At 37.1% G+C, this 13,106-nt stretch overlaps 1 protein-coding gene across 4 annotated transcripts in view; it reads right to left on the bottom strand.

The window, feature by feature from the left end:
• The window catches only part of EYA3 (EYA transcriptional coactivator and phosphatase 3), a 95,792-nt gene that overhangs the window by 21,903 nt on the left and 60,783 nt on the right, over positions 1–13,106 (bottom strand). For all 4 annotated transcript variants that reach the window (XM_057702161.1, XM_057702148.1, XM_057702170.1 and 1 more), the window contains 4 exons: positions 10,227–10,312; positions 6,953–7,136; positions 5,086–5,225; positions 573–656 (listed from right to left, as the gene is read on the bottom strand). In XM_057702161.1, the coding sequence (XP_057558144.1) occupies positions 573–656; positions 5,086–5,225; positions 6,953–7,136; positions 10,227–10,312 (494 nt within the window). The remainder of the gene's footprint in view (positions 1–572; positions 657–5,085; positions 5,226–6,952; positions 7,137–10,226; positions 10,313–13,106) is intronic.

Here is a 13,106-nt window from a genome sequence, read left to right on the forward strand (position 1 = left end):
ATTTACTCATAGAAACTAAAAAATAGGAGCCTGGAGGTAATTTAGTATAGAAATATACAGCCAATACCTCAAAAACAGCTCGTCCCTCTATCAAAACTGACGTTAATACTTAAAGTAAAATTCTGCTTGGTATATTTCACTTACGAAGGTATATAATCTATTTCAGAAAGATATTTTATATTTTAAATGTACAGATCTGATATATTCTCAGCTAAATGAAATGCTCAGTTTGGGCTGTTATATGTGACCTAAGGGATAATAGACCAGTCTTTGGAGTAGATAATCCCAAGACCCCTCTCTGTTTTGAGCCTCAGTCCCATACTTAATCTTTACAAAATATCACTCTCCAACAACTTCAGCTTTCAGTACTGGTCCTAGGTCTAGTCTCCAGCTTTATCATCAACTCTGCTTGACCATGTAGTCTGCCTGGTATAAGCCATCAGGTAAAGTTTTATGTGAAAAGTGAAAGGTCAACAGGGTAAGATGAAGATAACAGAGACAGTGATTTTGGTTACCTGCACACATAGTCAGGAGAGGGACAGTTACAACAAAGGAAGAAAGACTCAAATTACCTTTCCATACTTCTGGGCATAGGATCCAGTAAGAAGGGAGTGGAAGATGATGATGGTTTCATCTAAGTCCCACAGAAATACCCGCTGAGTGAGGAAAATATTAAAAAAAATGAGTGAGCATCTTTTTTAATCGTAATGGAATGAAACAAGAAATCGATAACAGAATGAAAACTGGAAAATTCACATGTATGTGAAAATTAAACAATACAATCTTAAACAACCAATGGATAAAAAAGAAATAACAAGTGAAATGAGAAAATATCTTGAGATGAATGAAAAACAACCCACATACCAAAATTTATGGGATGCTGTAAAAACAATGCTAAGAAGGAAATTTATAGCTCCACATGTGTACCTTAAAAAAGACCTCAATAGATAACCAAACTGCACAGTTTAAGTTACCAGAAAAAGTCAGGAGGAGGAAGGAAATAATAAAGGTTGGAAGAGAGGGTAGGAAAAGCAGAGGGTAGGAAAAAAATAGAGAAAATCAACAAAACCAAAAGTTGGTTCTTTGAAGAGATCTACAAAATTGACAACTTTTAGCTAGACTGGCTAAGAAAGAGGAGAGAACACATAAATTACTAAAATCAGCAATGAAAGTGGGGACATTATTACCAATTCTACAGAAATAAAAAGGATTATATGAAAATACTATGAAGAGTTATAACCAGCTAATAACCTAGATGAAATGACAAATTCCTAGAAATTCACAATGTGCCAAAACTGATTCAAAAAGAAATAGAAAATCTGAACAGACCTTTAACCAGTAATGAGGTTGAATCAATAATAAAAAAAACATGCCAAGAAAGAAAAGCCCAGGACCAGATGGCTTCATTGGTGAATTCTACCAAACACTTAAAGAAAAATTAACACCAATCCTTAAAATCTTCCAAAAAACTAGAGAGGCGGGAACACTTCCTAACTCACTCTATGAAGCCAGAATTACCCTGATACCAAAGTCAGAAAAAGACACTACAAGAATACTGCAGACCAGTATCTCATATGAATACTGATGCAAAAACCTCAACAAAATAGTGGCAAACAAAATTCAGCAGCATTGAAAGAATTATACATCATGAACAAGTGGGATTTGTTCCCAGAATGCAAGAATGGTTCAACATAGAAAAAATCAATGTAATATATTGCATTAACAGAATAGAGGAAAAAACCCACATGGTCATCTCAACTGATCCAGAAAAAGCATTTAACAAAATTCAACACACTTTCATGATAAAAACACTCAATAAACTAGCAACTTCCTCACCATGATAAAGGCCATATATTAAAAACCTATAGCTAATATCATACTCAATGGTGGAAAACTGAAAGCTTTACACCTGAGATTAGGAATAAGAGAAGTATGCCTGTTTTCATCACTTCTATTCAACATGGTACTGGAAATTCTAACCAGAATAAACTGGCAAGAAAAGGGGAAAAAAGGTACCCAACTGGAAAGGAAGAAGTAAAATTGCCTCTTCGCAGATGACATGATCTTATTATACACAGAAAACCCTTAAGAATCCACAAAAAGTTGTTGAGAGCTAATAAATGAATTCAAAAGCTTGCAATGAATAATCCTAAGAAGAATTTAAAAAACAATAGCATCAAAAAAAATAAAATACTTAGGAATAAATTTAATAGTTCAGGCCTTGCACACTGAAAACTATAAAACATCACTGAAGGAAATCAAAGAAGACAGACCTAAATAAATGCAGACATTCCATGTTCATGAAGAGAAGACTTAATATTGTTAAGATGACAATACTACCCAAAGTGATCTACAAATACAATGCAATCCCTATCAAAATTCCAAGTTTTTTTTAAGAACTTTTATTGAGATACAGTTAACATACAATAAACTGCATATATTTAGGGTGTACAATTTGGTATTTTTTTTCTTATCAGTAATGTATATATGGCAATCCCAATCTCCCAATTCATTTCCCCCCCAACCCTATTTTTTTTTAAAGAAGTAGAAAAAAATCCTAAAATTTGTATGAAATCTCAAGGGACCCTGAAGAGCCAAAATAATCTTGAAAAAGAACAAAGTTGAAGACCCACATTTCCTGATTTCAAAACTTACTACGAAGGCATAGTAATGAAAACAGTGTGCTACTAGCATAAGGATAGACACATAGACCAACGGAACAGACGAGAAAGCCCAGAAATAAACTATATATATATATATATATATATATATATATATATATATAGTCAATTGATTTTTTTTTTTTAAGCCAAGGATGCCAAGACCATTCAATGGGTAAAGGAAAGCATTTCCAAAACAAGGTCCTGGGAAATTGAATATCCATTTGCAAAAGAATGAACCTAGATCCTCACTTCACACTATGTACAAAAATTAACTCAATATAGATCAAAGACCTAAATTTAAGAGCCGAAACAATAAAATGCTTAGAAGAAAACATAAGTGAATATCTTGAAAACCTTGTATCCTTAAGTATAACACCAAAAGTACAAGCAACAAAAGAAAAACAAAACTTTATCAAAATTTAAAACTTCTATGCCCTCAAAGGATACTAAAAAGAGAGTGAAAAGACATTCCACAGAAAATATGTGCACATCATATTACCTGATAAGGGATTAATATCTAGAATATACAAAGAATTCTAACACTCAACAGCAAAAAAACAAACAACCCAATTTAAAAATGGGCAGGGACTTCCCTGGTGGTCCAGTGGTTAGGAATCCACCTTCCAATGCAGGGGAACTAAGATCCCACATGCTGCGGGGCAACTAAGCCTGCACGCTGCAACAAAGAGCCCACATGCCACAATGAAAGATCCCACATGCTGCAACTAAGACCCAATGCAGCCAAATAAAGAAATAAAGTGTAAAAAAAAAATGCGCTAAATAAATATAAAATATAATAAAATAAAAATGGGCAAAGGATTCGGACGTTTGAAGTCAACAAAATAGACAAATGGCCAATACACACATGAAAAGATGTTCAACATTATTCACCATTAAGGAAATGCAAATCAAAACCATAATGAGATACCACTTCACACCCATTAGGATGGATTATGCAAAAAATGGGAAATAGCTGGAACCCTGGTATATTGCTGGTAGAAATGTAAAATGGTGTAGTCATCTGAAAAGCATTTTGGTGGTTCCTCAAAAAGTTGAACACAGAACTACCATATGATCCAGAAATTCTACTCCTAGGTTTATACCTTTCAAATAACTGGAAAGAGGGATTCAAAGAAATACACCTGTAGAGCAGTGTTCATAGCAGCATTATTCACAATAGCTCAAAGGTGAAAAAACCCCAAGTGTCTGCCACAGGTGAATGGACAAACAAAATGTGGTATATATACACAATGGAATTATTCAGCCATAAAAGGAATGAAGTTCTGATACATGCTACAGCATGGATGAATCCTGAAAACATTCTGCTAAATGAAGTACGCTTCACACAAAAGGAGAGATTTTGTGATTCCACTTACATGAAATATCTAAAATAGGCAAATTTATAATGATAGAAAGTAGAACAGAGGTTACCAGGGACTAATAGGAGGCAAGAATAGGGAGTTACTGCTTGCAACCATGAAAAACTTCTGGAAATAGGTAGCAGTAACAAATAACAATGTGAATGGACTTAAAGTTGCACACTTAAAAAATGGTAAATTTTATATTATATATACTGTACCCCAATTTAAAAAATGAGTGAGTTCTCAGTTTTTCCCAAGAAATATATCAGGTCTTTAGATTTTCTTTCTTTCTCCCCTGCATCCACACCACTCCACCCCTGCAACCAGTAACAAAAGGGAAGACAGGTTCCAAACACAGCCTCAATTTACCTATGTCTTATGAACACCTGTCAATGAATTCATTTTAAAATATGGCTTTTCCCTCTTATTAAGTGATCACAGTATAAAAAATTGAAGGAAAACAAAAGGATTAATATCAAAACTCCATTATTAGAATTTTTTATGATTTTCTAGTCTTTTTAATAATGAAGCCAAATGTACACCCCAAATAAATTCCTACAGTGTTTAACTACAGAATAAGTCACAGCCAGCCAATCTCATTAATGAGTTACCAGATCTGGTTGCATGTTTCACAGAAACTTGGCCTAAAACACTTTAGTTCTCTCATTTTACTTTGAGATTTTTAAATGGAGAACAGTATGACATTACTTGTGATACCCTCTGCTTTCTGAATATGATGCATTGTTCTTTCTGTTCTCCTCTGAATACAGAAAACAGTTTGTTCTTTCCCTTAAAAAGTTACCTGGCCACCTAAATTTGAAAAAGCTTTTTCAATGCTTTTGGTGAAAAGGATCTGAAAGTGATATGATATGAGCATAGAGAAACGTGTTTTTACATTTCTCTTTTCACTTGGCCAATTCATTTTCTCTTGCTCAGGAATTAAAGGGTACACAACATAGAACCACATAATCTCCATGAGTTTCAGATATGTTTGATAAACTTTAAGAAATGAGGACAAAAAAAAAAAGCAGGTTGTAACTCAAATCAGTTTCTTCCCATACTTCTAATTCACTGTCCTGGGAAGAGGTGGCATCAGCTTTCCTCTTGCCCCGGTTCTTGCCAGTCATGTTTTTCCTGGACTGGTCATCAGCATCTTTACTTGGTGTAGTCTGGGTCAAAGATGGGCTTGTAGAAGGGTCTCCTGGAAAGGAAAAGTGAGACACCAGTATTGCCAGTGTAGTCAAAGGTATAAGAACCAGAGCAGAACAGTCAGCAGGTTCTCTGCCCTTAAGAATCATGTTGCAGGGGTAAAGCCTGGAAAACTAAATTTTACTTAAGCAATTTGGAAATGTAGACCTAACATCATGAAGAGAGTTATAACCAGAATTTATATGCATGCCTCCTAATGGAAGAACACATCTATAAAGTCATTTTGCAAACAACGACAACAACAAAAAGAAACAAACAAAAAAAACAAACCTGAATCTGATCAAGCTACTAGAAATGGGTTTCTCAACTTGGCACAACTGACATTTTGGATCAGATAATTTTTGTTGTGAGGGGACGTCCTGTACACTGTAGGATGTTTGGTTAAGCAGCGTCCTTGGCCTCTACCCACTAGATGCTAGTAGCACCCCCTTACCAGTGTGACAAGCAAAAATGTTTCCATACATTGCCAAATATCCCTGGGTGTGGGGGCATGGAGGTGGAGGCAGGGGGCACAAAATCACCTCTAGTTGAAAAACCATTGCTCTAGATCCATTAGCCAATTTAAATAAAATACAGAAGGCAGTAGGTTCTGGTAAACTACCCTCTGAGGTTATAATTGGTGAAATTTAGACTGAGAAACAGTATGGGACAAACAATCTACTGACAGTTTCTTCAACAAATAAATTACAACAGGAAATAAAAAGAGATGGGGGAATTTATAGGTTAAAACAAAATACGTATCCACCAATCACAATGTACGGACCTCACCTGGATGTTACTTTAAACAAACTGTAAAGAAAAATGAAACTCCCAACATTTATATATAAGGGTTTATTATACTACTCTGACAATGTCTGCCTATGTTTGAAATTCTCCATTATTAAAAAGTTAAACTTGGTTATGAAGAACAAAGATATTTAGAGAAATGAATTCAAAACTAAGGCATCAACACATGCAATGATTTCAGAGTTATGTAGGTTTGAAGCAGCGACCATATGCATGTCCATTTATTTAGAAGACCACTAGAAGCAAGATGCATGGAAGACTGCTCTAGTTGATATAGACCATTGTTTTTAAAAATGCATCAGTGTTAATGATAAACAGTCCTTCACAGCAAACCACCAAATTTTCATGAAAAATAGAGATAAAAAGTATGTGCATATGTTTACTGAATGTGTGCATAAATCTTTCTGTCAGGATTTTTTAATCTGGACATCATAATTCACTGATCCATCTCAAAGCTAGAGGTTTAAATTTGTAGGTTAAATTTTATGTTTTTCTTTGGGGAAAAAGGACCATAGCTCTCCTCAGAATCTTAAAGGGATCCATGACAAAGAAAAAGTTAAGAGCTAACTGTTCCGAGGCCTAACCAGAAGTCCAAATTATACACAGACTAAAACTGGAGTCCTCCAACTTTTATAAATGTGCTAAGATTCTGAAGTTCTCTGTGACAAGCATGTTATAGCTACAGGGAGAGTGGAATGGGAGTCATAAATAAAGTCTTCTCATTCTTGCTACTTTTCTGTTCACAGCATCAGGTATTATATTCAGCCTGCCAATGACTCATCATAGTCTGGTTCCAGTGTTTAAATACTCCTCACCTGAGAGGGAAAGCCAATAGCATGGTAACAGTGACTCAGACCAGAACAAAATTATCTTCGCCATCACCTGCTGAATGAACTGCCCTTAAGCCAAAGTTTTCAGAACTGCAGAGCTTACCAGAGGAAAGTCTCTGTGCTGCAGGTGCAGGTACCATGACACTAGGCTTCTCCGTCTGGTATGTGGCTGCTGCTAAGGTGGTACTCTCGGCATCACTGTTAGTCTGGCCTGTGACTCCAAAGCTGGAGCTGGGGTAGCAAGCCTGGTACTGACTCTGACCAAGGATAGTATAGGTGGGATAGTCCTGTAGGTCAAAGGGAATAAGGGAGGAAAACAAGCTTCTTAGCAAGAGCATAACATTAATTTCAACACAAGAGACTTTCATGCCCCTCTTTTTCATAATTATTTCCCTAAAACATTAACTCGACTTCTCATTTACCTACCTATATAGTCTTCCACCTAAACCAATGATTTTCAAAATGCATTCTGTGGAAATCTAAGAGTCAAGAGCAGATGCCTCAGGGCCTGTCTTTGGGATGAGGGTAAGGCTGGGGTGGGGGGGGGGGAGGTCCCATGCACTGTACACATAATGTCCCTTTTCTACTATAACAGCCTTTCTTCCCCCCTATGTTATGTTCAGAATTTCTGCATAAATATCTGCATAGAATTTCTGAAGGAAAGATTCTACTCTTTAAGCAGTTTATAAACCACTGCACTAGATGGTAGTGCTTTTAAGGACAGATGAGCTTAAGCAAAAAAGCATACATCCTACATTAAAGTTTCCCAGTTTAAAAACTGAGTATTTTTCTCTCTCTCTCTCCCTCTCTTTTAAAAAAAATATTTATTTATTTATTTATTTGGCTGTGCAGGGTCTTAATGGCAGCACGTAGGATCTTTTTTAGTTGCAGCATGCAGTCTCTTAGCTGCAGCATGTGGGATCTAGTTCCCTCACCAGCGATCAAACCTGTGCCGCCTGCATTGGGAGCGCAGAGTCTTAACCATGAACCACCAGGGAAAGCCCCTCTCTTTTTTTAAATATCAAGTTTTCTTTAAAAATAAAGTTTAAAATATTTGAAGGGAACTTTTGGTAGTTTCACGGGCACATACATGACAAAACTTATCAAATCATACAACTTAAATCTGTGCACTTTACCGTATGTCAATTACACCTTAAAAAAGCTGTAAAATATGGGTATGATGCACAGCTCAAATACACACCTTAAAAATTCCACTGATATTGATACGGGTGACAAGTAGGAAGAAGCTAATTGATCAGACCAATTATTTACAGAGTATCGAGCCTCCACCATGAGCCAGATATAATTCACAGTGTGAGTGTGAGTGTGTGTGTGTGTGTGTGTGTGTGTGTGTGTGTGTATGTGTTGGTGCATGGGCGGGAAAAGGAAATATTAAAGAAAAGAATATGTCATACTAGCTGAACTCAAGGGAGTTAAAAATCTAGCAGGATAGAAGACAAACAAACACATTTCCAATGAATTAGCAATAAATTGTATGTCAAATGAGTGAAATACAGAGCAAAACAACGATGCTGCAGACTGTGACAGAGAGTCTGCTGAGATAAAGAGGCAGAGGGGATAGGAAAATGAAGAGACCCTGGAAAGGTTTTACTAAGGGGCCAGAGATGTTGAGTCTGGTCGAAACAAAGGATTTCTGTAGGCCTGAAGGACTGGTTAAGGAACATGACTTGGATTCTTTGGGCAAAGGTGTATAGTTTGTATGGGGGCAGGAAATGGGGATCATCAAATTCAAATAAACAAAAATATGAAAAAATTCTGAGCAGGTGAGGGACAGGATAAAATGTAGCATTTAAAGAAAATTAATCAGATAGTGTTTTAGAAAACATACAGGCACAGTGAAAAACTAGAGATGAAATGAATAGGTAACTCAGGATTAAAGGGGAAGAAACTAAAACATCGGAAATGATAGCAAAAATGAAAAAGCACAGACTTCCCTGGTGGTCCAGGGGTTAAGACTCCATGCTTCCACTGCAGGGGGCACAGGTTCGATCCCTGGTCAGGGAACTAAGATTCCACATGCCACACCCCACGACCAAAAGGGAAAAAAAGGGAAAAAAAAAGGCAAGAAAGAATTCCAGAAATGGTTGGATTAGGACTGGGTATGGAAAAAAAAAATTGAAGATGACTGGTCTGGCTTTAGGCCTGGGTATATTAAAAAATAGTGTAACTGACAAGAACTGAGAAGCCACAGGAAAAAGTGGTATTACTTTTGGAGGACAAGGAAACAGAAGAAAGGGTGGAATGAAAGGTTGATTTTAGATATGGTCAACTTAGGGAAATAGCAGGATATTTAAAAAAAAAAAAAAAAAAAAGCCCATCAATCACTAGGAAGCCTGTAGGTATCATGAGGTCAGGACCAGAATCTTCATTTTGTAAGTAGTACATGGACACTGTGAATGTGGTTAAACATTCCTGGGGATGAAATAATAGACATGTGGAAAACTAAATAGAGACTGTCCATGACAGTAGACAAGATATGAAAGGGAGAGAGATGTTACCCTGAAGAGTTCCAGGTACACAGCAGGAACTCAATAAATACTTGTGGACTAAAAGAATGAACAAATGCAAAAACAAACATAAAAAGTGAACCAGAATAGCAATGTTAACTACAGTCAGAAAAAAAGATACATGGAGGGGCTTCCTAGGTGGCGCAGTGGTTAAGAATCCGCCTGCCAATGCAGAGGTCATGGGTTCGATCCCAGCTCCAGGAAGATCCCATATGCCGCGGAGCAACTAAGCCCGTGTGCCATAAAAAATAAAAAAAAGATACATGGAGATAGTCGTTGATAATATTAATTGCTGCAGAGAAAACAACAAATAAAAACATAACAACAAAACCAAAGAAACCCTAAAACACTGAAAGATGCTACCAATGATCTGAACATAAAGAGTTAGTAGAATGGTGATCGAGACCAGACCACAAGGAATTCACAAAGAAATGAGTGGCTAAATTAAAAAAATTGAAGTAATATTTCCACAAATATTTACTATGTGCCTTTAATGTGAGTACGAGGCATTCTTCTGAACTCTTGGAACAAATAACTGAACAAAATAGAAAAATAAATCCCTACCCTCACGAAGCTTACATTCTTGTGGCAGCAAGGTAAGAGACAGACACACACACAGTAGATAAAGGAGCAAATATACTCATATCATTCAGAGTCTTAGCAGAGGAATTAGAGAAACTGGGTAGTAGCCTGAGAAACCATCCAAGGTCCCAGTTCTGAGGGCATCCAGAAAAAGGTCTCTCCACAGTCCTTACTGGTTCTTTCTTAGACTGGCAAACTGATAATGGAAAGAAGAGAGGAAGAACTAGCTAGATGAACCATATCAATAGGATGAACAAAAGTATGTACCTGGTTTGAGATGCTGGAAACTGCTGCTGCTGGAATATTGGCAATAGTAGATGAAGTGGGTATCAGGCTGGCATTTGTGCTTGAAGCTATAAGATTGAAAATGTTAAAAGATATTAAAGATATTATGTAAAAGGCTAAAAGAAATTGAAAGTACATTTTGTCCTAAGTAAACAGATCTACAAGGAGATAAAAAATACTGGCAAAGGAAATAAATACTAGATACTGGTTTTACTCTTTTGCATGCCATACCTTAATTTAGACTTGATTAAAAATAAAACAGTTTACACATTTTTCTGTTTCGACTTGAGTTTTCAACTATTCCTACTAAAGTCCTACAAGGATACAACACAATGCACTAGTTCATACTAATGATACGAATGAAATCAGAACCTAAACCAAATCCCTGCAGTCCATCTTCTCTGGCAGCTGAAAAATAACTCACCTGCAGTGTGACCTACCGAGACCAGTAGAAACAAGAGCTCTGGTAAATTCATGTGTAAGTCCTACACTGTGATATTTACTATCACCTGCCCCAAATTATGCCTTTCCTTATGCAACACAATTACTGTGAGAAACTGAGATAGTTCTCCAAATTCTAAAGTGCTTGGAGTTCAACAAACACCATGTTCTGGCATTTAATGACTTCACTAACAAGCCTGGAAAAACTCAGAAAATATTCAGTATTATTCTGGCCAGGTAAAAATGTACTCCATAAGCTACTTAGGCTGCCTGTCTCAGGACAAGAAATTTGGGTTAACTTTTTCACACCCTTCTATCACAGATTCCACCAGGGTTTTAATAAAATCCTCAGTGGCTAGTATTTGCTGCAGTGACTTTTTTCAGGCGGACAACAGAGGTGAAATTGTGAGGCACTGCTCTTGAACTCCATTCCTTCGCTCAGCATAAGCACACTTACACGTGGTTTCTACTGCAGTCACACACACCACAAAGGTGCACCATCAGGTAGACCAGACTATCTGACTACCTATCCCACTGGTGACAAAGTCCTCTAGAGGAAAAGTTATTAGGAAAATCTCCATTAAGAATAGTGCAGGTGGGACTTCCCTGGTGGCGCAGTGGTTAAGAATCCGCCTGCCAATGCAGGGGACAAGGGTTCGAGCCCTGCTCTGGGAAGATTCCACATGCCACGGAGCAACTAAGCCCGTGTGCCACAACTATTGAGCCTGTGCTCTAGATCCCATGAGCCACAACTATTGAGTCCATGTGCCACAACTACTGAAGCCCATGTGCCTAGGGCCCATGCTCCTGAACAAGAGAAGCCACCACAATGAGGAGCCTGTGCACCACAATGAAGAGTAGCCCCCGCTCGCAGCAACTAGAGGAAGCCCATGTGCAGCAACGAAGACCCAACGCAGCCAATAAATTAAATAAATTAATTAAAAAAAAAAGAATAGTGCAGGTGAATTAATGAGGCAGAAACTTGAGAGTACTGGGCAAAATTAGAGGGAATTTTATCCCTTTCCCCAAGGGTACTCTGCTTAGACGAAAGTCTAGAAGAGACTGAGATAAACTAGATATAAGGAATAGCTACTGCTGCAACCCTAGTTTTCAGAAGAACTTGGGACAAAGAAGAGTTAGAGTAATTCGTCCACAGTCGTGGAGTTAAAGGTAGATAGTCAAAATGACAACTGGGATCTCTCCATTCTTTATCCAGTGTTGTTTCCTTCCTCACAGTCAGTGGCTGAGCTAGGGATCAGATTTCCTCACTATCCAGGGAGATTTCCTTTTCTATAATACTCCTTCTCCCATGTAAACTAAAGGATTCTTGTTTACTTTCTTAAACCCAACAACTACATGAAACAGATTTTATAATTTTATAGATGATATTTTCTTCCCATCAATATTTTTTCCCCTAAGGGGAAGTCCTAAGAAATCATTGTATATAAGCTAGATGACTCTCTAAGTAGTTTTAAACTATTCTTGTGGGAAAAGAATTTCAAGTACATTCCAGATTCTATTACCAGTACATTATGGTAGGCAGGTCTGCTGGCTGAACACAGGTGATTTAATGTGGGAAACAAAGTGAAGAATTTAATCTCTTAAGTTTCTCTCTGCCGGCAAAGTCCACTTCTAGATCAATTCTTCTTTAGCCCTAGTCCTAGCATATACTCTTTTCCCTCCTATTTACCTTTAATTCTGTTCTACCTTCTTAATAATTTATAAATGGTTAGAGGTACAATTCATTCATATCTGATCTCTACAAACATGGGGAAAAAGGTACTCTGACTGACAAAGTAGTTTTATAAATTTAACAATTTTCAGATCACTTACAGAATTGGGCTGGAGGTAAAAATGTATAGACCTTACAAACAACTGGCCAGATACTCTATCCCTGACAGGAAGTTTAATGACTCGATTAGCTAGTTATTAATATCAAGTTTTTAACAAGTACAGTACTAAGAATCACAAATTTCTCTCAGCAATAGTGGTTTCTATTACAGGAAATGTTGGTCTGCTAACCTAGAAAGTTTATAGGGCTCAATAACAGTTCTTTCTCCAACTCAAATCATTTCTAACATGTCATTCATTCATTCATTCATCAAACCAGGGTCTACTATGTACCCAGAAACTGTTCCAGCCACTGAGGAATGGAATAGCAAACAAGACAAAGTCCCTGCCCTCATGGTGTTTAAATTCTAGTGATAAAAGTCAGATGATAATTAAATACATAGTATTTATTTAGGCTCTTGTAACCAGCACTGAATCCAAGCTAAACTCACTTTAAAATACACATAATCACTGCATGCCCTAACTCCTGCACAACTGACTAAAAAGCCAGCCACCTCAAAAAAAAAAAAAAAAGCACTGGTCACCCTACATAAATACATGTGCAGGTCTCAACAACAATAAATTCAATTG

This window comes from Hippopotamus amphibius, chromosome 1, assembly GCF_030028045.1.
Source record: "Hippopotamus amphibius kiboko isolate mHipAmp2 chromosome 1, mHipAmp2.hap2, whole genome shotgun sequence".
Classification (NCBI taxonomy): Eukaryota; Metazoa; Chordata; class Mammalia; order Artiodactyla; family Hippopotamidae; genus Hippopotamus; species Hippopotamus amphibius.